The 25,852-nt window shown below is 44.7% G+C and overlaps 1 protein-coding gene across 1 annotated transcript in view; it reads left to right on the forward strand.

The window, feature by feature from the left end:
- The window catches only part of LOC144138911 (uncharacterized), an 85,045-nt gene that overhangs the window by 22,327 nt on the left and 36,866 nt on the right, over window positions 1-25,852 (forward strand). Inside the window, exons 4-7 of the mRNA XM_077671429.1 lie at window positions 13,907-14,090; window positions 16,528-16,656; window positions 19,685-19,990; window positions 21,566-21,907. Of these exons, the coding sequence (XP_077527555.1) occupies window positions 13,907-14,090; window positions 16,528-16,656; window positions 19,685-19,990; window positions 21,566-21,907 (961 nt within the window). The remainder of the gene's footprint in view (window positions 1-13,906; window positions 14,091-16,527; window positions 16,657-19,684; window positions 19,991-21,565; window positions 21,908-25,852) is intronic.

Here is a 25,852-nt window from a genome sequence, read left to right on the forward strand (position 1 = left end):
CAAAACTTCCTCACGAAGGTCCGCGGGGATGAGGAGAAGGTAATTCGCTCTTGTTCCGAGGCTGAAATTCTTCATCACGAGGACGGAATTTCTCAGGCTGAATGCTGGTAAGCTGCGTTTGAAGGTCCTAGGAACGGCAACGTTGCATCCCTCGAGGTACTCGAATATGACGCGTAAGTCGGGGTCGGCACGCTGCTGGGCGGCTGGGTCGCTCTCCGTCACGATCCCGAAGAACGCGCTGTCTTCATCAGAGTTTTGTGGGGGTGGGTCGAAGTGGGCGCGGGACAGGCAGTCGGCATCGGAGTGTTTCCTGCCGGATTTATAAACGACTGTAACGTCGAACTCCTGCAGGCGCAAGCTCCACCGCCCAAGACGGCCAGAGGGGTCCTTCAAATTGGCGAGCCAACATAGCGCATGGTGGTCTTTTACAACCTTGAATGGCCTTCCATACACGTATGGGCGAAATTTTGAAATCGCCCATATAATAGCCAGGCAGTCTTTCTCAGAGGCAGAATAGTTTTCGTCCTCCTTCGACAGACCACGACGGGCATAGGCGATTACCCTTTCGCAGCCGCTTTGCTTTTGGACAAGGACGGCACCCAAGCCTATATCACTGGCGCCCGTGTGCATTTCCGTTTCGGCATTTTCGTCGAAATGAGCGAGCACGGGCGGGCTTTGCAGCTCGCAGAATGCTTTTTCTTGGTCCTTTTTCCAGATGAAAGGGGTGCTATCTTTCGTCAAGCGCGTGAGTGGCTCTGCAATGCGTGCGAAGTTTGCGACGAAGCGCCGGTAATATGCGCACAGCCCGAGAAATCTTCGCACGCCCTTCTTGTCTTTCGGCCTTGGGAAGTTCGCAATGGCTGAAGTTTTTGCCGGGTCAGGTAGGACTCCCGCGGCGTTCACGACGTGGCCCAAGAACTTGAGTTCCCCGTATGCGAAACGGCACTTTTAAGGCTTCAGCGTCAACCCCGACGTACGAATGGCCTCGAGTACAGACTCCAACTTTGCAAGGTGTTCATCGAAAGTCCGGGCGAATACCACTACGGCGTCGAGGTATACAAGGAAGGTGTGACACTTAAGGCCAGCTAGCACAGTGGCCATGACTCTTTGAAACGTCGATGGTGCTGTGCACAGCCCAAACGGCATCACCTTGAACTCGTATAGGCCGTCTGGGGTTATAAATGCAATCTTCTCTCGATCTATCTCGTCCACTTCAATTTGCCAGTAGCCGGTCTTCAGGTTCATCCATGAGAAGTACTTTGCGTGGCAGAGGTGGTCGAGGGCATCGTCGATTCGGGGGAGGGGGTACACGTCCTTTTTCGTGATTTTGTTCAGTCGCCGGTAGTCAACGCAAAACCTTGATGTGCCGTCTTTTTTCTTCATGAGTACGACGGGCGCAGCCCAGGGGCTTTTCGATGGCTGTATAATGTCATCGCTCAGCATGTCGTCGACTTGAGTCCGGATGGCTTCCCGTTCGTGTGAAGAGACGCGGTACGGTGACTGTCGGGTAGGTCGGGCTCCATCTTCGGTTATTATTCGGTGCTTCGCTAGAGGGGTCTGACGTAGTTTTGCGCTCGACGAAAAACATTCGCTATAGCGACGCAGCAAAGCCAATAATTTTTTCCGTTGTTCTTGCGGTAGCGCCGGATTCACGTCGAATGGCTGCGGGAGCTTGAATGTTTCTACGGGTGTGCGTTCAAAGTCGGCGACTGCGATCACATCACTTGCTTCTTGCGTTTCTTCGAGGAACGCAATTGCAGCTCCCTTGTTTAAATGCTGGTACTCTTCGGTGAAATTAGTGACCAAAACGTGAGATTGGCGTTGCTTAAAGTGCGCAATGCCTCTTGCGACGGAGACACCGCGGTCGAGAAGCAACCTTCGATCACTCTCTACGATAGCGTCGATGTCAGAAGCAGCATCCTCACAGTAGACAGCGATCATCAAGCTTGCGCGGGGTGGCAGGGTGATGTGATCGTCGGCGATCCTGACAGCAGCACGGTGATCGGGGTTCGGCTGCGGCGTCGTGGAGTGATTGGAGGAAAATGTTATCGACTTGGTCTGCAGATCAATTATTGCGCCGTTGTCCGTCAAAAAGTCCATTCCGAGAATCACGTCGCGGGAGCAGTTAGGCAGAACGACGAACGCCGCAGGGTACGTTGTGCCGTCTATGGTGACGCGCGATGTGCACGTTCCACTTGGCGTCACGAGGTGGCCCCCTGCTGTGCGTATGTGCGGACCGTCCCATCTGGTCATAACTTTCTTCAGTTTAGACGCAAATGGTCCGCTCATTACCGAATAGTCAGCTCCCGTGTCTACGAGGGCGACTACGTCAAAGCCGTCGATGGACACCTTGACGTCAGATGCAGTCGTCCTCGAGTTCCGGGTTCGTCGGGGCGTCGTATCTCTGCTTGTACGTGTTGATGGTCGGGCAGTGTGCATCGTCGTTGTGGTCGTCTTCTCAACGGACGTCTCGGTCAGGTCGGGTACGCTTCGCGGCGTATAGCTGTTGTCGTGTACGGGAGTCTCGTCAGGTCTGGGTCGGGTCGTCGGGATGAGGGCATGTTGTGAGTCACTGTCTTCCGCGAGTCGTTGCGTCGTTGGAGGGTTTTCATTTTTCCACGATCGTGCAACTTTACCTCCAGAAGTTGCTGCTTTTAGATTCCCCCGCGTGGGCTGGGGGACCTTCCACGTGAGAACTCAGCATTGCTACGGCGGTTCGGCGACTGGTATGGGTAGGGTGACGGCGAACGGTTGAAACGGGCTGGTCGACGGCTGGTGTTGGACAGGTACTCTTCGATCTCCGATGGGCGCTGGCCAGTTCGGGGGCGGGGTGCGTCGACGGAGAACCCTCGCAAACCGAGCCTCCTGTAGGGGCAGCGACGGTAGACGTGGTCGGCCTCTCCGCAGTGGTAGCACAGCGGACGATTGTCGGACGTTCGCCACACGTCGGTCTTCCTTGGGGCAGGGGGTTGCGCCGCAGGTGGTCGGGCCGGCGAGAGCGGACGACGGTACGGAGCCTCGTGACGATAGGGTGCAGGTGGGCGAGGGCGATGTACAGCAGCCGCGTAGGTCATGGCTTGCGGCTCGCGAGGTGCTACTGGCGTCGTTGAAGTTCCCAGCGCTTGCTGCACTTCTCTAATGACGTCGGTCAGAGAAGCGACTTGTGGTTGCGGCGGCGTCGGGAGCAGTTTCCGCAGCTCCTCCCTCACTATTTCGCGGATAGTGTCGCGTAGTGAGTCGGAGTTGATAGCGCTGGCACCAAGCGTCTCCGAAACCAGCGCATTGATTGGGCGGTCGTACTGCCTCGTTCGGATTTCGAGCGTCTTCTCCAGCGCGGCGGCCTCAGACGCGAATTCGGACACGGTCTTGGGGGGGTTGCGAACAAGGCACGCGAAGAGCTCTTGCTTCACACCTCGCATCAGAAACCGTAGTTTCTTTTCTTCCGTCATTCCTGGGTCCGCACGGCGGAAAAGTCGCTTCATTTCCTCGACGAAGATTACGACTCCTTCGTTCGGGTGTTGCGTTCGAGTTTCCAGTAAAATCGCAGCTCGTTCTTTTCTCACCACGGTCGTGAAGGTCTTAAGGAACTCGCTTTTGAATTGCGTCCAGTCGGTCAAGGCGCTCTCGTGGTTTTCAAACCAAGTTCGGGCTGCATCCTCCAAGTAAAAGAAAACATGCCGGAAGGTTTCTTCATCGTCCCACCTGTTGAAGATCCGCACGCGCTCCAGCTTCTCCAACCATTCCTCTGGATCTTCAGCGGGGGCTCCCCGGAACGATGGCGGTTCCCGGGGCTGCTGCAGCATGATTGGCGACGTTGTTTCTTGTACCATGGTGTTGGTTGCAGCGTTCCTTCTCTTGGGCCCTTCTGGCATCAAACCGAACTCGGGTGGAAAATCTTGCAGGCGGAGGCTGGCTCTTGTTGGACTGGCTTGGCGGCTTCCCGAGGTTGCAGTGGGCATGAAGGGTGCGTACCCCGCACCTCCACCAGATGTCACGAAGCCAAGGACGACGCAGTTGTCTTGCAGGAGAAACAAGTTTATTGGAGCGAACTTGTGCTCCCCTAACAACTCAAAAGAATACAGAGGCGGCGAGGCAGCGGTCAACAAAGTGACTTGCGTCAGCGAGCGTCGCAGAATCGAATGCCCCGGCGTCCGCACTGCAGGCTTTTTATCTTTTGGCGCGCGTGGTTCTCGAAACGTCGATTCGCATCGAGAACATAGTAGATCCAAGAAGATTATTCTGGGCTGTTCACGTTAGATCGGAATGCTCTCCCTATCACAATAGATAACACATGCGGCACAGAAAGAAATAATGGAACACGCGCTTCCCTTGGCGCAGAGATAACACAGACCGGCGCAGCCGGGCGGTAAAAGCAAAACACAAATAAACAAACCCAATGTATGGTTCGCGGCAATATATCCCTTCTTGCAAACCCCAGCTTTGATGCGCCAATAGATAATATAAGTGTTATCGATAAAGTCAACCCCAACCTCTCAATCGGCTCCTTCAAACACAGTTGTCTAGCTGTTGAGAAACGGCGACAGTCGAGGAAAAAATGGTCGATTGTTTCGGGGACCTGGCACCGCACACATAGTTCTGTAGGTGAAAGTTCTGATCTGAATAGCATGGTGCTGGTTGCGACGTCTTTCTTCTTCGTCTTCTCCGGTAGTAGACCAGACTCGGGTGGTAAATCTTGCAGGCGGAGGCTGGCTCTTGTTGGACGGGCTTGGCGGCTTCCCGAGGTTGTAGTGGGCATGAAGGGTGCGTACCCCGCACCTACATCAGATGTCACGAAGACAAGGACGATGCAGTTGTCTTGAATGAGAAACACGTTTATTGGAGCGAACTTGTGCTCCCCTAACAACTCAAAAGAATACAGAGCCGGCGAAGCAGCGGTCAACAAAGTGACTTGCACGGGCGATTGTCGTCGAATCGAATGCCCCGGCGTCCGCACTGCAGTCTTTTTATCTTTCGGCCCGCGTGCTTCTCGAAACGCCGATTCGCATCGAGAACATAGTAGATCCAAGAAGATTATTCTGGGCTGTTCACGTTAGATAGGAATGCTCTCCCTATCACAACAGATAACACATGCGCCACAGAAAGAAAGAATGGAACACGCGCTTTCCTTGGCGCAGAGATAACACAGACCGGCGCAGCCGGGCGGTAAAAGCAAAACACAAATAAACAAACCCAATGTATGGTACGCGGCATTCTGGGCTATTCACGTTGAGATCGGAATGCTCTCCCTATCACAACAGATAACACATGCGGCACAGAAAGAAAGAATGGAACACGCGCTTCCCTTGGCGCAGAGATAACACAGACTGGTGCAGCCGGGCGGTAAAAGCAAAACACAAATAAACAAACCCAATGTATGGTTCGCGGCAATATTAACAGTGTGCTATCTAAGCTCGTCATCATCCTTTCTTCTCAACATTCTTCCAACCGCAAGAATGACGCTTGCGGAGATATGCAAAGCACCCGCCGAGGAAACAGCACAAAATAAATTTATTTGGTCTCGTAATCTAGGTGGTGAGTCGTTGAGCAGGGCTAGTCTCAATTCGTCAGCCGGTTTCGTTTCGAACAGTGCTTTTTCTATAAAGGTGCTCTTTTTATTCGCAGCTTTGGTTGCGTGGGGGCCGCAAGGGAATTAAAACTCTATGAAAAATTGAGCAAAACACAAAAATGTTACCGAAAAACGTATACCACATCCCTAACTTACGTCCCAATTAACGTCTTGATGACTCGCACCAGTAATGTCCTAAGGTAATTTCCACGAGGTCGCCCTTTCCTTTTTAGCCACACTTCTTTGCCGAAGCTCGGGCCATCACTATTCTGTCTTCCTCCCTGAAATGCTTGTGTTGGAATGCAGCAGTATTCCGCATTGTTAAAATTGTATACCATCCCTTTCCTGCGAGTGGAGTCTCTCGCCTAATAATTTCTTAATCTCATTTGGAAGAGGCTGCCCTTTCCTCCTCAGAGCCACGCATCTTCAGTGCCCATCTGATTGTCACCTTTCTATCAGATTTCTTTATTTGAGGCTACAGACTCGGCGCTGATACTCGCATGTGTCTCATTTTGACGAGGGCCCCCTAACCTCCTCAAATTTACACTTCTTTACCGCACCTCCGGCTTTTCCCTTTCCTTTTTCTTGATAGAAGACGTATGCTGGAATCAAACAGCTGTCCGCAATGTTAAAAAAATTTCTACCCTTTGAACTGCTTGTCGCTGGAAACTAGGCCCTACTTTCCTGAGTCTCATTTTGAAAAGGGCACGCCTTTTATTATCAAAGTCACTCGTTTTTCGCGAACATCCGGCTATGATTTTACGCCCGTCTGATATAATTTTTTGCAATGTAGTAGTGGTTTGCTGTACTGGAAAGTATGTACTCTCTGTTTGGTTTCGGGCTATTGGCCCCGCAATATATTTTCTTAAATTTCGTTGTGGCCGTGCCACGCATTTTTTTCTCTGACCCATCCTTGGTTGCTGCCTCCACGCGTGTTACCGAGGATAGCTTACGCAATCTACCTCGAATCCGCCAGTTCCTTTTCCCAGACCCTACCTTTTGCCTTCCACCACATTTATTTTGCCTTCCAGCCCATTAGAAAAACTTCAAAATTAGGTATAGCGTATCATTACTTTCTTGCACCTGCAGTAACCATAGTCACATCACATTGTCGCCATGTTATTCGGTGTAATATATATTGGCATTGTATAACATATGTTCCCTTTACATTTAATGTCCAAACCTTCTCATACACGTTTTGCCTCTAAACATAAGAGGTTATTGCCAAAGGAAAGAACAAATCACGAAAAAAAACTATCGCATTTTCCGCAATAAGCTGTTGAACCATCTGATGCTTCGACATTACAAATGTAAATCCCCGTTTTCCGTCAAAAAGATCTTACAGATACACATTATGAAATAAAAGGAATTGGGCCACGAAGTTATTACTGGTTTTGGGCCTGTTGGTGGCTTCTGGGCTGTTGTTTTTGCCTACATCAAAAATTTTTAACCAATGTGGTTTTCAAGAAACTGCAATCAATTGTATTTTACTTTTCTCTTTTTCTTGTATAGAATGTCGTCACTTGGTCTATTATCATCATCATGTACATCATCATCATATTCATCATCATCAGACTTGTCTATTCCAGGACGACGGCCTCTCACAAAGACCTCAAACCGCCCCTGTCCTGCGCTGCTTGAATCCACAGATTTCCACCGCATTGATTTATTTCATTTCTCTATCGGGTTAGTGGCCTTCCCCTTCTCTTCGTATCCAGTGTGTTAATATACCGGTCCACCATTTGTCGCTTCGCGTCATCACATGGCCAGCCCAACTTCATTTCTTTACTTTATTTGAACTACTACATCTTCTAGTCTAGTTTTTTCACTGATTCAGGTAGGTCGTTTCCTTTCCCTGTGTATTATTCCTACCAATATTCGCTCCCTAGCTCGTTCAGCCGAACTACGTTTGCTGTGCAGTTGTTAATAAGGTGCAGAGTTTCAACTCCGTATGCCATTACTAGCATTATGCACTAATTGTTGATCTTTCTTTTCAGTGAGAGTGGTAGCTTTCTTTTGATTACTTGGGAGTGCTTGCCTTACGCTCCTCAACCCATACCTATTCTGCGACGTATTTTTCACTCGTATTTGGGCTCATCACTAACCACCTAGGTAAGGTAGCCATATTCTTTTGCTTCTACAGGCGTTTAGTTCCCTAGTTAGAACAGGAAGTTTTATGGTACGCTTATCCGTCATTACTCTAAATATATTCATATTTATTTTTAGACCCGCAGCCATGCTTTCTGATTCCAATTCACTGAGCATTGTTTGCCTGTGGTGGAAAGGTTTCCTCAGCAAGACTATGCCGTGCGCAAACCTCAAGTGGCACAAGTATTCACCGTTTATCCTCAATCCTAGGTATTCCCAGTCAAGCTCCACACCCTCCACACATGCCATGAATAGTTTTGCCTAGTAGGAATCTTCCTCTCTTACTCCCTTTCGGATCGGAAGTTGATCGCTTCGCTTGTGGAGGTTTATCCTGCCCGTGCATTTCTTATATATGTCTTCTAGGAGTCTTATGTAGCTTTCCTCAATTGATTGGTCATTATCGCTTTCACCACGCCCGTGGTGCGTACGGAATGAACCGCTTTCTCATAATCTAAAAATGTCACATAAATGGGTTTAGTGTCCTCTGATAGTTTTTCAATCACTCGATAGACGTCTTCAACGTGAAACCCAGCCTGGTCTCTATTTTGTTGAGAATCCAAGCTGTCAGTTATTCGGCTAAGTATAACTTTGGTAAAAAGCTTGTAAAAAAGTGAGAGTAGGCTGATGGGTCTGTATTGGGATCGCCCTTCTTATGAATCAGAATAATGCTGGCGTTTTAAGAGTCTATCGGCAATTTTTTACTCTTCGAGCATTTCTAAAATGGTACATAAAGAGTTTTAAGTACAATATCTACACCCTCCTTGAAATGAACCACGGTTAGGCCATCATACCGTGCAGTTTTGCTTTATTTTTGTGCTGTCGCGAGCCTTTCCAACGCCCTCTTCAGTTACTAATGGAACATCGCCTGTTGAGCTGGTACTCTCAGCAGTTTCCCCTGGTATAACGTCGCTGGCGTACAGCTTGGTGACGAATCGTTCTACTACCTTTATTATCTCGTCCGAGTTGTGCGTTATGTTACCCTGCTCGTCTCTGTGTGCGAACATCCTGTCTTTACCGACTGCCACCTTTCTCTTAGTTGCTTTCAAGCGTCCCCCATTTATCAGCGTTTTCTCCATCACTGCGGCGTTATCTGCACGACCGTTGTTTTTTCCCCTGTGTTAATTAGTTTTGAAAGCTTGGCTAATTCTATTCAATCCGCCATAGTTAAAACTTTCATATTTTTACTTCTTGAATTTAGATCCTTCATTTTCTTTTATAGTTTTCCAGTTTGTTCCCTACACGTTGTTTCTACCACATTTGCTGCTGATTCACTGAACGCCGATGTTTTGTTGTCATTTATCCTCTCTACACCGACCTCAATCTTCTATTTCAGAAGCACCAATTTGTTTTAAAGGGTTATTTTAAATTCCTGCGATCTGGCTCTGACTAAGTGCATGCGGAGTTTGTTATTTTTCACGAGTTTACTTTATCCTCTGTTGAAATTCTACCTTACCTTGCATCTAACTACGCTATTATCGCTGCTCCTAATCGTTCTTAGCACCTCTACGTCTTGCACGATACTTGGGTTGTTAGTTAAATAGGCTAAATTTCATTTTTTGTTGTACCTTCGGGACTTTCACCTGACCATTTTATCCTCTTTCGTTTGTAGACGAATGCGATCATCTACATGAGTGCATTTCTCGCTGAAAATCCTACCAGTGTATCTTCTCAACTGTCGCGATTGTCTATTCCGAAGTTTTCCACTGAACTCTCACCCATTTGCTTTTTACAGACCTTTCTGTTAAGGTCAGCCATCACTAACGTGAATGGCGTTGTGCCTTCTTCATTGCTGATTCGACGTCCTTGTAGAAGCTGTCTACGGCTTCATCATAATTACCGGTAGTAGGCGCATAAGCCCATGCTATTTCTAATTTGTATCCCTCGTTTAGCTTGGTCGCAACCGCGCGTCTCTTTCGCGAAAGCTGAAAGATCCTTTCACGTTTTTTCCTATTTCTCTGTGGATCAAAAATCCCACATCGTGTTCTTTCTTCTGAAGTGGTCCACTGGATCTGTACAGTATATCAATTCTGTGTCTTATTGTTCATAACCTGTACTATTGTTTGGTTTTGTACTATCTTTGTATTCCCGGTTCACATTGATTACTTGGACGACGATGAGCTAAGTATTTGCTCATTTTAACGTATATCTTTGTACAATGCGCGCCATTTATGGTGTAGAAGTAAAGGAGGTCCCGCCTGGGCTTTCTCAGCTTCTGGTCTCCTCCTGTATACATGCATTATGTTAAACATTTATGACCAAGATATTCTTTTTGACTTCAAACTTCGAAGGCACCCTTACGTAAGCATAAATACGTAACTTCATGTCTTTATTACCATACCAGCAAACCTCTAACTATCGAACGCCTTCGCCCCGCATCTCTCTCTAGATGTACGTGGGAGGTTCTAGAACACCTAATCCTTTCCCGACGCACCCCTCAAATCAGGAGCACGGCGGCCTTTCCACCCACAGTTCTGGATGTAGACGTAAGCTCTCCACTCAGGAAGTTTTCCTGCAGCTGCACCAAAACATCCCTTTCTAGCCACATAAATACGACGCAGCGGAAAAGCCTTAGATAGAGTCTCCGATAGCGCCATTCTTAAAGGCCTATACTCTGTCCGACCTGGTGATCGCCCTAACAACTAGGTGGCTAATTTTCTCACCGCACGCACCTCTCAACTTATCGTAGGCGCGCTCCGTTCTGACTGTATTTTTATTCTTTCCATTGGCACACATAGGATTTCAGTATTGTCCCCTCTCGTATTCAGTCTAGCAATCCAGAACATCCCCAATAAGAGAGATTCGGTCCCTGGCCTAAGATGCAGTCTATTAGCCGACGATGTCACGTTGTAGGTACTGGGGCCGAGAGAGGGGGGGGGGCAGCGATGCTCAGATAGAACCCCTCATTCAACAAGGTACCAATATTATTGGGACAGAGGTGCAGCTCGCTGGGTTATCCCGTCTTCACGAAAGATCTGCCCTTCTCATTCGCCATGCCCGGTCTTGCCGTGATTCACCGAGCACTACACCACGCTTGAAACACTTTGCGTCAGGCTTGGTCCTTAAAACAGCGCAATATCAGTGTATCCTCTAAACGTGGAACACTCAGCAACTGAATCATTCCAGAAGTTCAAACGCTGAGAGTTCTAGGCCTCGTTATACACAGCAGTCGGGGTAACAATTGGTTTCGTTCTCTCCTTAACACTCTCGTCAATCAAACAATTGGCCTCAATTGAAGAATCACTAGACGATGCCATACATGTCAACGCATAAATATTGCCTAGTTTGTTCGAACTGTGAAACAATGTATTTGGCGCGGTAAAGACCGGACAAAAGGAAAGACCACATAGGACTTGCCATGGACAACAACTGAAACTTTTACTACACACATAGGAAGATATTCAGGAATGGTGCTTCTGTGAACATGGCTAAAGCAACAAGAAAAATTCGCGACAAAGTTAAGTGGTGCACTTTGTTACGCACGTGGTAAGTGCGCATTCAGGCAATTAATTTCTTTTTTGACAAACCAACCGATGGCGCGGATACACATGTATCACCGGCTCCCATGATGCACCACGCTTCAAACTCTTCACGTGTGGCTTGGTCCTTAAAACAGCGCAATATCAGTGTATCCTGGGAAAGTGGAACACAGTGTGGAACGTACATGCAGCATCGGGAACGGTCACCTAACGGCCCCCGCAGCGAGCTCGCAGAGCCTGTCATTAATGCACCTACCACTCTGCACGATATAAGATTTTGCATAATATACAGGTCCAGTGTATACAACACCTTGCTTGTAACCAAAAAACTGCGTGGCATGCCTCTTAGCTCAGCGGTTGCCTTTATTACCTCGCCATTCACAACAGAGCATATTCGTGCTTGTTTTTCTGGGGGGGGGGGGAAACACAACGTCGGTATGAAATTTCCCCGCTACCCTTTTTAAGGTGGTGGGAGAACTTGCGCATGTAAGGGACCGCCATAGGCCTCCTGTTTTTGCGAATTTCATCTCGGCATTGACGTCGTGCCCCTAACTTAACGTCACGCAAACCGCTTTCTACCACTGATGCTATTACTTCCCGAGGGAAGCCGGCATCTTTCAAACGTGCAACTTGGTGCTGAACACTATCGGTGGTACTGACGAGACTACTCGAGGGCACGGCGCAGACAGCTCACGTCAATACCCCTCTTCTCTATTTTCGAATGTGCTGAACGAAAATCCAAAGTTGCTTTTTTGACCAAGGCCTATACACCCAAAACACCATGCTGAAGGAAAGAGAAAAATCTATATTTCAGGTTTTCCTCATCAGTCGGATCCCAAACTCAGTCCCATACCTTACGCTTATCCCCTCCGACATAGGCAGAATTGACTGCCTATCTGAAAGGCATTCAAGGGAGCAATACAAATTCTCCTCCACGCGTCCACTGCCGGACTCGCCTCGTTGGCAGCATACAACACAGCGTAGAAACTACTAAAGGCCCACCTTATGAACCAGCTGCGGCGCATTTCTACCACTCAAACAGGGTGGCACATTCTTCACCAGTTGCGAATAGACATCCCGGTAATAGTACAAACCGAAGCTTGCTTGCCTCCAGACAGCAGAGATAGCTTCCACATCCGTTCTGTCAGGCGCAACGTGTACCCCTTAAACTACGTGGGGCGTAGGTGCCAGCGCTCGCTTGCGCTTGCAGATAAACAGCCAACAGAGCATGGTCTTTCTAGACTGCATCGGTTCAGATAGATATAAACCCCTGCCGTTTGCACCAACACACTGTCTTCCCCTACAAAACTGTAACTCAGTATCACCTGGGCCACAAAATATCATTTTCCTTTTTGGTGGACAAGATATCCTTTTGGTGGACACAAATGGGCAAAGAGCTTGCAATGGGGAGTTGTTTTGCTAGGGCGAGATGGGATTTTTTTTCAACTAGAAAGCGCGACTTTGATATGTTGTACAAGATTTATTACTCAATATTAAAGGGCACAATTACAAAACACGCATTTGTTTCAAAGCTGTCGAGATTATTCGACAAGTTCGAAAGGTATTTTTGATGTAAAGTAGCTAGTGTGCCTCAATTGGACAGCATAGAAAACGAAAATAAGTAAAAAACAAATAGGTTCAAGGCCGAACTTTTGGGCCTAATAATGGCAAGCACAAGCCAAGGCGTTTTGTCCTACACACATTCACAAATACAATTAAGCAAACAACAAATACAATTGATGCCGAACCTCTGGGCAAAATTGAAACATGACACAAGCCATGAAGACCTGTTTAGATTCGCATACATTCAAGTGTCTATCGTGTAATCAGTCCGCGTTTTGCTTTTGGCAGCCACTTCGCCGTTATATGCTCTTGTCTAAACAGAAATTGAAATGTGCCATGTTAAACTAGTAATAAAAGACACACTTGGAGGAATGTACCTTCTACAAAAGTATTGTAAAAATAACTGTCCGCTAGCAAAATAAACAATAACTGGCCGCTGGGATTTTTTCTCAAGTGGCGACACTGTTACACTGAGGCCCTAGCGAAATACCTTATCTTAACCAAGCCAAAATATGGGTTTTAAGACACTACAGCGATAACTGGGCTATGAAGCGTGCAGTAGTGGAGGGCTCCGGAGTAATTGTTGCACGTAATTGTACGTAGCGCGCCGAAATCTCGACACAGAGGCCTTTTCCCAACTGGGTTTCTTCTAACAAACGCCGACAGCGGCCGTGATCGAAACCCTGCCCTTGGGCTCAGCAAGACAATGTCTTAGCCTTTGAGACACAACCATTTTATTTTTATAAAACGACATTTTGTGGCTGCATAATTCATAAATAATATGAAGGCAGTATGTTGCCTCAACCTTTATTGCTTCGCAGTAATATCCGCGGAACACGTCCCTCGGGTACGGCAAACGTCAATGTTTTAAAATACCCCTAAACGGCGCCGTTTAAGCATCAATTTCTATGCCGTTTTAATTCTTTAGTTTATTACTTAGGCTTTGTTAACAATGCAAAATGAATTCGTATAATGTTAACAACATCCGCACATTGACGAGGCGTGCACTCACGGTGCTATGCTTGGTGCTGATGACGATTGGCACAAGGGAGGTACCACTATATTCAGGAGTATCTTAACAACCACACCGCTTTGCGGACCTCTCTCATCAGTGGTACCTGAATATTAACACCCTTTATTTACTTTTTTGTAGGAGAACTGCAGTTATGACCACGTGGAAGTAAACACAGTCGAGGGCGGTGCGGTTTCCAGCACGCTCGGGATCTTCTGCGGTTTCAACCTGCCCCCGCTGATCACTTCCTTAAAAAATCTGGTGGTGCATTTTAGAAGTGATCCCGGTACCGAGTTTTCTGGGTTTTCGGTCGTGTACCAGAAAGGTGAGTGCCACTTTTTTTTCTCGCGGCTAATACTCAATGTACAATCACCTGCAGTATCTTTCCTGATAATTTTCTACGATAGAATACCGTTTGTGCAGTAATCGTGCACTGAAGATGGCAGCTCTTGTCAAATGACGAATGATATGTGAAATTCATTACACATAAAGCCTAAATGTTCAGTTACTTGTCTTAAGAGTCTCATTTTAGGGTGGTCCGAGGGCATGACGAAATAGCCTGTTGTAAAAATTGTTCTCGTTATATATGTCATTATCTTAGACTCATAAATTTACTTCGTGTACAGCCCCAATTTCTTGTTTATTGTTTATCAGAACTTACTGAATGTAAATCAAATAATGGAATCTGCTCTAGTTTTTTGAAGAACTAAGTTTACAAAACGCCCGTGAAATCCTTGCTGAGATTTAGTCACTTGTGAAACCCATGTTTTCCTTCTTGATTTCAAATGTAAAGCCAATGTAAAGTGCCAATTTGAATCCTGGGTGCGCTAATTGGCTGGTTTTTTTCTACCTGTATATTCAGTTATTGCCAATTTCACTCACCCAACCATTGAAAATCTTCATTACAACTCGATACAAACACTTAAGGGTTGGATACTTCGTCCATTTTTTTTTTCAATACCGCGAACCTGAACCAGACTGTGCGCACAAACATACCCAAAGGGAAGGGTCGCGAACCAAAGATATACAAGAAGAAGTGGCGGCAATTGTGGAAGTTTATATTCAGATAATATTTCTAATTTTTTGGATTTTTCTTTCCGGTAGTGCAATCCCACACCTAGGCTATGAGACCCACAAGTTCAGTGTGCCTACAAATTTGGGAGTGGGAAAACTCTGCTGGAATATGCGTTTACTGTAAAGGAGTAGAAATGTCTTACCGTAGCTCGGGATCTCTAGCGGACGCCGAAGTCTCATCACACGGGCGATGTTGTTTTTCGTTACAAGGCGAGAAGCGTAAGCCACAATTGGAATGAAACCTAACTGCACACTTGCAATGAGGAGCACAAAGTCTTAGTACTGAAACATCATGAGTAAAAATATTCACAACTTGTAAAAATACTATTAAAATATTCAGAAATACAGACGTCCTACTATAACGGTGTGCCCAGCTAGTAATGAAGGCAACAAAAAGGGGCGCATGGTTTAAAATGACTGCTTTTGATGCGGATTTTATGCCGCAGGCAAAAGAAATGTGGTCGGGTTGAAATGTAAATTCAAATCCACAATTTCTGAGGAGGGACAGTAGGAGGGAGAAACAAGCATTATTAGCACCAAAACTCTGGGCCTGTGGCGCAATCGCCGAAAAACATTTTGTTACATCGTTGTGGCTGCTTGCTATAAGATGCCTATGTCTAAGGACAATTTTATTGCTATATGTGCGTATACGTGCTTAGTTGCTGTTTGTTATAATTTTTGTTACAAAATTCAGTTTAGTGACGCTATTACAGGGGCAGCAGCGCCTGCGGCCGTCAGTGATTTTTTGTTGCGTATTTTTCCCGGAACTAACATTTATTCCTCATCCCGCTGAAATGTGAAAGAACGAATTACAATTCATTAAGACTGCTGGGGACCATGACATGCTATTGTTCGTCACACCGACACCACTCCTGACGCAGCAAACGCACATGCATTTTCTTGGAGCAATACGTTCATGGGAACTAACGCGCTGCAGACATACCTTGCGAAAATAACAGGAAATATTTTGCTTTTGCTGATGGGTTTGATTCCTCCCTCATTTGCCGGAGTGGTTCGGGCTCCGGCGCGAGCAGCGACTTGCATTCGCTGTGTTGATAGGCGTCGCCTTTGTAGGCTTGCTTTTCCCTATTCCTTTTTTGCGCGCGTGTGTTGACACCATAAATTTTGGCATTCTAGTTATAGAAGCTTTACTTATTATTCCGACACGTGTTTACTATATTTTTAAGTCGCGTTTCCTGCCATCTCCGCTGCATAACAGGAAATCACTAACATCTTAGTTCTAGGACAGCGGGGTTGGCTGTGTGCTTGTGTGATATCGTCCTCTTCTCTTCAAAAGGCGCGAAAAACACCGACGTACAGGGTGATGCTACTTAGCTAGGCGGCTTGTTTCTTTCTTGACATCCCGCGCGTTCTTCGATCCTCCTTCTTGCGGTGGCAGTGAGCCTTGACGTCCCATTCTCGGTTTTCATATTTTCTTCACGTGCTCCGTAGAACAGAACGCTGTAGGCAAACCTTTGACTGGCCTTTCGGTTTTAAACAAGACTTTTTACCGCTCAATTTCCGTATGTCCTAACTTACATCAGCTTTACAGCGGTTTAGGGGAGAGACTCTTTGACGGCGGACAGGCTTAACTTAGAACAAACCGTTAGGTGAAATGGTAATATTCTTGATGGTCTGGACAATTTTCTGAACTTGCTTTCGCTCCGCTGTTCCTTATTTCTGTGCAGTATTCAAAGAATGCGCTATTAACAACGGCGGCTGCAAGCAAATCTGTGAACGCGGAACGGATGACAAAACCTTGTGCTCCTGCCGAAGTGGATTTGTGCTTCATCCTGATGACCGCGATTGCCCCGAAGGTAAGCCTGAAAATATAAAATCCACTGCAATTTTTGCTGTTTTTGCTGTTTTTACAGTACATGACATCTGCCGGCGGAGTAAAGACCTATAAATTCGAATGACTTCCACTTAAGGTGAAGGTGAAAAATGCATATTATATTGTGTGCCTTTGTCTCCACAATGTATTTTTGCTGTTATCGTTACCGATTGTGCACATAGGGTTAATGCCGTCGCTGTGTACGATTTTTGGGAATTTCTAGCTCTTCTATTTGCAATTGGTCGGGGTCACCTAAGCGAAAAATACTGCTGCTTCGTGATAAAGTTCGACAACATGCTAGGTGTGTTTTAGCATGTGTTTCACCATAGAGGACACATTTTCAATGTGTGCACTGGCAATCTGACGCTTGTGTCAGACAATCACGGCCCTAATATAATGCGGCAATATTGGTAAGGTCAGGGGCGTGATTTATAATTTTGTGGAAGTTTGTTGCAGCTTGATATCACTCTATAGATTTCAGTGGCACAAAGCGAGTACAGGAACCTGTGCTGCGTCACCGCCCAAGAGTCTGCAAGTCCAATTAATGACATGGCGTCAACCTATCACAAACCCTTGCGAAGTGATTTTAACAGCTGACGTATATTGACGTATGTTATTGACGTATATTGGCGTACAGCTGACGTATATTTGGCTGACCTAATTTTGTACAATCATTTCTCCCAAACCCCATATAGAGTAAAAATAATGTCACATAATATTTCAGCATTCATCCTATTCCCTCCCATACACGCACGCTACTCTGTATATACTGACAGAACCTGAGATCACGTCGCATAGTTGCATGCATCGTTCTCACATTTCGCCCGTCCCAAAACGTAGCTTTTAAGCACCCGCCCACACCTTTGCCTAGGCTCGGACTGGTGAAGGTGTCTGGGTTTCTCAATTATGCTTGTTTCGTTTCGTAAAAAGGCAGGGCCTAGGGGTAGATATATTGCAGAATGGAAATCAGGCAGCGAACAGCAATTACTTACTTTTTGGAGGCTTTCAGCGCCTAATTCTTCTACATTTTATTCATCACTAGCAGTAATTTGCTGCTAGTCAGAAACACAGGAGCTGGTAAAGAATAAGAAGTGGGGCCCCAACTTCCCGCTTACGTTATTCGCAAGGCAACTGCAATCGGTTTAAAAGTTCCTATTTTTGTTTCAGTAAGTGCAAATCAAAATGTCTTGCAATGATGTCTCACTTGATATAACTTTCCGAAAACCATACTTGTTGGGAAAAAGAACTGGTTATAATCCAGATGGTTGTAAATGCGAGAACCGAAAATAGGACAGAAGTTGCAGCAAATATTTTTCTTGAGATTATAGTTTTTGTGTCCTGTTTTACGTATGATTTACACATGAAGGTAACGCTTTAATTCTTATAGTCCTGGGGTATTTTATCAGAGTAATATAACTTCCAGGATATATGGCGTTCACTTTTTGGTGTAATGGTGGAGGTACATTTTAATACTGTTGTAGTGATAGAAACACGTCCAGCTGAAAGGGAGGCCTTCAGGTTCTTATGACACGTGTAATACCCTCGGCCGTGCTTGAAATATATTGCTTTCAGTGGTAGCCCCAATCCGGCACGCTAGGTCAAGTGGATTTGTCGGAGCGAGTACACATTGAGACAAAAAATACTTATTAAAGGAGAACACCACTGGCTGTTAAAAAGAGGTTCGTGACAGTCATCGTATACAGTAGTGCACAGTAGTGCGGTTAGCTTTATGATGGCGAGATATATCCTACCAAAAATTCTTTGGATTGGGTTAACGAGGAAATGAAAGTTTGTAGAAAATATTTCAGTAGAAAGTATAGCATAGCTGTATGCTTGTAAAAAAAGTTCATACTTTTCGTGAGCCCTGGCTCTGTGTTGGCGTTAAGATTTTAGTTAGAAGTTTCTTCCTATTTACAAGCTAGCTCAGTGTCTTTGTGACCTAGACGTTAGATATATCATTGGATATGGGAATCTACGGCAACACAGCTTGGCTAAAGTATACTTCAATTTGGCTGTTGATGTCAGCATAGTTGGCTTCATTGTGGTCGAAATTTTTTGTTGTTTTTGCGGGAAGAAGTAGAAGGATATTTAAAGCGTACTTCAAAAACACTCTGGTCGATAAAAACTTGTAGGTGTAGAATTTGCACCGGTGTTTGAGCAGCTGTAGGATGCATGAAGTGTAAAATATTGTTTTCAAACGAGGAAGCGGGGTGGGGGGTGGTAACAAATTGTGGAAGCTTAAAGGCGAGGATTAGATCGATAAAATTGGTTGATTCATCAGGCGGAAATTGTGCCAGCTTCCACTCAATCCGCGGAAAGTTAAAGTATAAAAAGAAAGACACTTTCAGCGCCACACAAATTTATGACATCAATAAGAGTTTTGCAAATTCATATGTGAAGCAACTATTGGAGTGAATAAAGCCGTAACAATTTTCATCAGGCGGAAATTGTGCCAGCTTCCACTGAATCCGCGGAAGGTTAAAGTATAAAAACAAAGGCACTTTCAGTGCCACACAAATTTATGACATCAATAGGAGTTTTGCGAAATTCATATGTGAAGCAACTATAGGAGATTATAAAGCCGTAACCATTTTCTATAGGAACATTACTGGGGCTCCATTTAAATGCTACCCAAATTACTCAAGCGTTTATTTTCGGTCTATAAAAGAAAAAGGTACTCTTTTTATTGCCAGAAAGACCCTAAAGAATATTTCTCTCAGCGTGGTTTTTCTTGTATAGTTAAATGCGTTATGATTTAGAAGAATGTGGGATGTTAAAAACAGACCAAAATATAATAGCTTACAGGCCTACCAAAACTATAATTTCAGCTGTGTTTCAACCGTATAGCCATATTGCGACCACACAAGGCGAAATGACGGGATAAATAAATTTAATCATGTTGATTCCGCAATTTTACTGGATAACTTTGCAGCCTATTGATCGGCCATGTTTGGATTGTTAAAAAGGTTTTGTGCATTTTGCAATCGGCTTCTTCTTGTCGAATCCCGCAGAGTACACCACCGGAAAGATCGTGCAGCTGACCAGCCAGACAAATCCAAACGGGTCTCTGATATTTTCCTGGAAGTGGCGTGATGGGGCGGCACCCAGCGAACTCACGGGATTCTACTTCAAGGGAACCTCACCGGTTCATAGCTTCCAAATGACTTTGCCATCGGTATTGACCAACCTCACAGTTGGCCACCTCCATTTGTATACCGAGTATGACTTCACGCTGTGGCCGGTCTATCTTTTGAAAGGAGCCCCTTCTGAAAAGCTGGGGAAACCAATCATGGTTAGTGTCCGAACTCCTGCTGCAGGTGAGTTTGCACTAATTGAAAACTTATAAATATCCATGAAAGTGTCTTCATTATAGTAAATTTACAAGATATCGTCACAGTACCTCCTCTTCCCAAATATGTTGAAAAATTAACGTATTTGCCGCCTAAAAATCTTCATAAAAACATAGCCGCGATACATATAGGCGCCTTTATTGCACCATACTAGCAAGAAGCATTCCTGGAGCTGTAACTTCAAATTATGAAAGCAAAATGTTTGAGCACTACCTAAAACAATGCTTTTCATGGTGCCTCCTTAATTGCAAATGTACGTCAAGACAAGCGCGACGCTTCGCAGTAATCTAAAAACTAACAGGTTCTTTAATATTTTGAGTGGACGAAATAAAAAGGACCTGCAGATTTTAGCTGCACATTTATGTCGCCAAATACTAGTAATTTGACTCCTTATGACTGCATTACTACCGAATACATCTAAATTTAAACGCTTCTAATTGGGGCTGTTGGAATACAGCATTAATAATCTCAATAACTTCAAAATTGTGCACTTCGAATAGCTTCGACAAACTAGGGAAACAAATAACAAGTTGAAGTAAATGACTTCCAGATTTTGCACATCCGCATAATAGCATAACCCGTTTGTTGTTGCCCGCGGCTGTTAAACTATAGTGCATACACAGAACACTGAGTGGGCACAGGGTCACTACAAAATTGACCCGGGAACGTTTGAAGAAATTTGCTTTTGAAATGAAATTTTAAGCAGAAAAATTCGCTTCTTATAGAAGTTCAATATTCCAGAAAATACGTCTTAAAAACCACCAGCATTTACAATGCTCGCTCCTGTGGCGACGAATGCATGGCCCAGTTGACAACTGTTCTCCGTGTTCGATATTTTCCGCGTCTGGGTTACACACGGACTTTTATTTCGCATTAAACAACGTACGTACGAATTTGCTGTTGTCTCCTTGAGTTGCTGAGCGACTATGAAAAAGATAAAGACAGTATGGGCAGCCTAAGTACTAAGAGCATGACGCAGAATTCTGCTTCCATCTCTCATTGGAATACTATGAAGGCATAATGTTATCATTCTTCCATTAATTTATTAGCATAATTAAAGCAGGATCATCCGCGAAATGTATGATTTAGCGGCCAGTGCAAATATAAGAGCGAACATATTCCGACCCGAGTATCTTATTTCTGTTCTTGAGATAACCTTAAACTAATCAAGCTGGACTGTATTCAGAATTGTCCTCCGCACTCATAGAGATTACCGAGAATAAAGGCTATTCGAATGTCATTTTCATAAAGCTTGTGTAAACAGCTATTGCTTTTTTGAGAAAGCAAACAAGGACAGGAGTGTAGAGGCTGTTAGGTTGTGTCCATGGACGCGACATTTTTTCTTTGTTCTCAATAAATATTTTAATCCTTTATTTTCATGTCCTAACAGATTCACATACGATAAAGGCCTAACTAGCGGTGTTGCGTCGTGAGTTTGTAAATGTGTATTGTGCTTTCTTGTTTTTGTTCACCGCATTTTGTCCAGAAAATACGTTATGCAGTTGTTACGGCACCAACTAATCTTCTTTGGGTGTGTTTCAGTTCCAATGGCACCCAAAGCTGTTACGCTTTGGCTTCAATCAACTAGGGCTGAACCGGGCCTGCTGCCCCTATCTATCATCGGACCACTGGATTGGAACTCCAAGCCAGTAGGTTTTCTTGTGCGCTGGAAAGAGGCATACGCCGACGGTGAACACGAAAGAATGGTGGAATTTCCTCAATTGGTCGGAACTGCAGAGCGGAAGAAGTACGACGTTAACACAACACTGTCGCTGAAACCTGGGCGCAGGTACAGCATTTCTGCCAGCGCCTGTGGCTTGGGCGACTTTGGAGAAATTCTTGCAGGACCCGAAACTTCGGTGATATTTGGAACCGTTCCTTTGGGTAAGATGCAAACCTCTAAAACTAGACTTTATTTTGTGGAGACCTCTAACGTCGAATGACGGGGGTAACGGCACTTGAGTAGTTCGACGGTAAAGAAGCGAGCTACCAAATATTCGAATTGGTGACAGTTCACCTGACAGGAATTGCCCTTGTAAATCTCGTTTTTAACTCAGCTTGCCACACTCCATGTCTTGTTTTTGTCGTGTTCAAAAATGAAATGATGTAGCAGAGATATATTTTTGATCAAAAGTGACCTGTGTAGATATTTGTAACACCCACAATGCCATTTTTCATGTCTCAGTGAGCAACGAATTTAGTATTTTAGCGACAAAATCATGAAGATTACTCCTAATTCCCACCCGTACCAAAGAAACACAACAGGGAACTTTTGCGGCAGAAAAATGACAAACAACTTTACAAAATGGTGGTCAGTTCTGAGTCAACGTAATTTTCGGATTAAGTTTTACGCAAAATCTGCAAATGTAATGATGTAGGTAAAGGCGTGCGCAAAAATTCCAGGAACTGACGATTTGGTGCAGCGAATAAAGAGTTGTGCTTTTTTTTACAGTTGGAACTAATTCCAAACAAAAAAAAAATTTTTGTTGCACTGTCTGACGTTTTAATATTTAGTAATTCTAGGTTAAAAACAACACACCCTTCACTTTCACGGAACATAAACTTTCGTCGTAGTTTCTTCTTTTCGTTTTCTAGTTGCGGCTATATGGAGCCCAAAATCTAGTTGCAAGTGGGTTTCCCTACTTTTGTTAACCTTACAAAACCATTTTGAATTTTCCCGCCTGCCAGATGTCTTGACACCCAGCGTGGCTAGTTTATATACATTTTTACTGATCGGAAATATACCGGAAAGAAGGCGATACTCTAAGAATGTGCCTTGTGATTTTAATAATAATTTATCTAGAGCATTACGAAAGGGACTGACAGTATATAATTTCCGGAAAACAAAGCTTGTTTTCTTTTAACCACCGAAGTTTTTCAAAAAGCATTTATCTGCAAGAAATACGAATGGCTTTATATTTTTCTCTGTAATTTTTCTCCGCGTTGTGGCTGTAGTTGCCAAATAAAATTTTCTTGTGGCCAGAAAACGTCACTGAAAACTACCACAAAATAACCATAACATCTTAAACCCACAAGAAACATTATACAAAAAATTAAAAGCGAAACGTTTTAACTTGAATTCATACGAAAGTTTTATAGTCTAGCTCTACTTTGAACAAAATATAACCCGAATCTTTTGCTCCAAGACCAATCAAGAGAAGAAAGAAAAAACATGTATTGGTCCTTCCTTCTCTTTCTTGTAAAAGTTTACCTAATACAATAACTGTGAAAAACCCCTTGGTATACAGAAGCTGTTTAAAAAACCTCATGATGTACTCTGCACAATCATTAAGCAAATAGTTGAAAAACACTGTTATTGTTTACACACAGAGAAACCACTGCAAAAGACGGACATGTTTAACTACTAAGTTATGTTTTATTGTTGTTATGGATCGTGCCTTGAAACGGTGGACTTCGGATTAACCTGAATTTCAAACAAAGTGTTGTGCCAGCACTCAGAAATTTTTCTATTTACAACAAACAGACCATAAATTTGCATGTCACTGTGATACAATATACTTTTTCTTTCTTTTGGGACGGCCTAACCAGATAACTACCGTGGTTAAAATTATTTTGAGAAACCGACGAGGCGGACCAACCTACATTAGTAAGGTTTAAAACACATCAAGAAATACGTGTTTGGGTGCATTATTACGCATGTGCGGCCGTGCGTGTGCTTGGAAATAAAGTTTTCACTCTATATAACTTCGAAAACGTCTGAAGAAATGTATTCTAGGAACCAAATTCCCACAAAAACACACCAGAAACTTTAATAGCACATAGGTAGGTGACGGTGTTGTGAAGGCGTAGAAAGTACCTCGAATGCCTAAAAATACACCATCTCAGATATTGGTCCCCGGCTACATACAATGTACACAGCGGCACTCCCGCAAACTAAGGTGAAGAGGCCTTTTCATGTCACTACCTTGTCATGCCAATTCGGATTATAGGAAATGCGGGAGAAGTACAGTATCACTTGGAAGCTCAAGTAACTTGGACACAGAAACTGCTGGAACCGACGCGCTATGTATATATGCAGCTTATGAGCATTGTTACTGGCTGGATCGTTGGTTTACAGAGGAAAAAAGCTATGAGTCAAGAACGCCAAGATGGTGCTCTAGTGGAGTAAATTAATATTGTTTGTCGCAGTAATGGGAAAGTTAAAGTGTGTAAAAATTCGTGGAAATACAGACAAGACCAGACCCAAACGTTAGCGAAGGATGCGCCATCCCTTTTCTGCCTCACCATTCGAATGTAGGACCGGCTATATTCTGTGGCGCTTCATGGGACATACAGGGTGTTACATCATTAAATAAGCGTAATTAAAAAAAATTCCTGGCGAGTCGCACTTCGTTCGCTCCCACATGAGGTCCCACAGGGGGACTTCATTTTGGGGTAGTTTTTTTTGACACGGAAACAACGACAGTACATACCTACACATTTAAAAATAAACAACAACGACTGTGTTCTATAGGCAGATGCCGACCTATTCGGACGTTCACGCCCAATTGGAACGGCGCTGCCACCTTCCGTATGCGGGACTAAATGCACGATAAAGGGTTATAGCACCAAGGAGGCAAATGAGGTGTAGAAGATAGGCAAATCTTTTTCGTCGATAATTTGCGACCCCCGGAAATATATACATAAAAGTTCTTACGAATTACGGTAAGATATCCTCACGCTTTGGCCTTACAAATACCAATAAACGTTTTTAGACTGGTTTTGGAACATCTGTCACCTGCTGCGTCAGGTAAACAAGAATTACGACATAAATGATACTCACGACATCTTCTTCATAGTTTATTCTCCTTCAACGTTTATTGCGTACTTATGTTTCTGTGATTGTGACGGGTCAATATGCGATCGTTCGAAGGAGAAAACAGGCAGCCTTTTTTGTTCGCGGTGAATGATCACATATCGGTATGTCTCCAGAGCTGACAGTCATGCACAGAAGAATAAATGTAAAATGAGAACAAAAAACCTGCAACAGCAGACGGTAGACGATCCAAAAGCACATGAACAAATAATCACAGGATGAATTCTATTGGCAGCGGTGAACCGGTCAAACAGTCTAATATTTTCGTAAAAACGATTATATAACTATTTGTGGCCATCTGAAACCATCAACGAAGGCGGCTTCCTGATCCTTCTTTTGGCTCCTTCCGACTCTCAAGCGGCTTAGAGCGTTTCGTCAGACACATGGCAGGAGGAACCACCGTTCCAAGTTATTCATGAACGTCAAAATTGGCCGCGATTTTTTAATAGGCGAAAGTGGTTTTCATTCATTTTCTGAATAACAATGTAAGTACCCTCGTTGGCGCCGGTGTCAAACAAAATGAAGCTCAAAATACGACCTCTGTTTAAAGTTTGGGCGCGAACGGAGCTCCGGTTTTTACAATTAAAATTTTTAAAGGCGCTCATTTATCAACCCTACAGCCTGTATCTACATCTAACCTTAACTTTGCTTTGTGAGAGTGGTAAGAGCCTCTCCAAACACTTGGTGCTATAAACTTGTTTTTTCCTGTTTGGGCCACGACTCCAGTGTTACGAGTTGTCTTGATGTGGGGACGAGCGCCTGCCCTCTGAAGCTTATTTAGAAACCAATAATGCTAAAAGTGACACCCCTGACAGCAACACGGATTGTACACGGGCCAGTTCGTACATAACGGAGTTATAAACAGCGCAGGAACAGGATGACAGGACGATCACAAAAACAGGGGCGCCGAGTTTGTGTGTTTGTGTGATCCTCCTATCGCCCTGTTCCGGCGCTGTTTGTTAGTCGCCCTGACAGGCATTTATTTGACGCTTGTAATGGTGGTCTGGTTGAAT

The sequence above is a fragment of the Haemaphysalis longicornis genome, unplaced genomic scaffold, assembly GCF_048455015.1.
Source record: "Haemaphysalis longicornis isolate Haplotype H1 unplaced genomic scaffold, Haemaphysalis longicornis Haplotype H1 scaffold_5, whole genome shotgun sequence".
NCBI classification, from domain to species: domain Eukaryota; kingdom Metazoa; phylum Arthropoda; class Arachnida; order Ixodida; family Ixodidae; genus Haemaphysalis; species Haemaphysalis longicornis.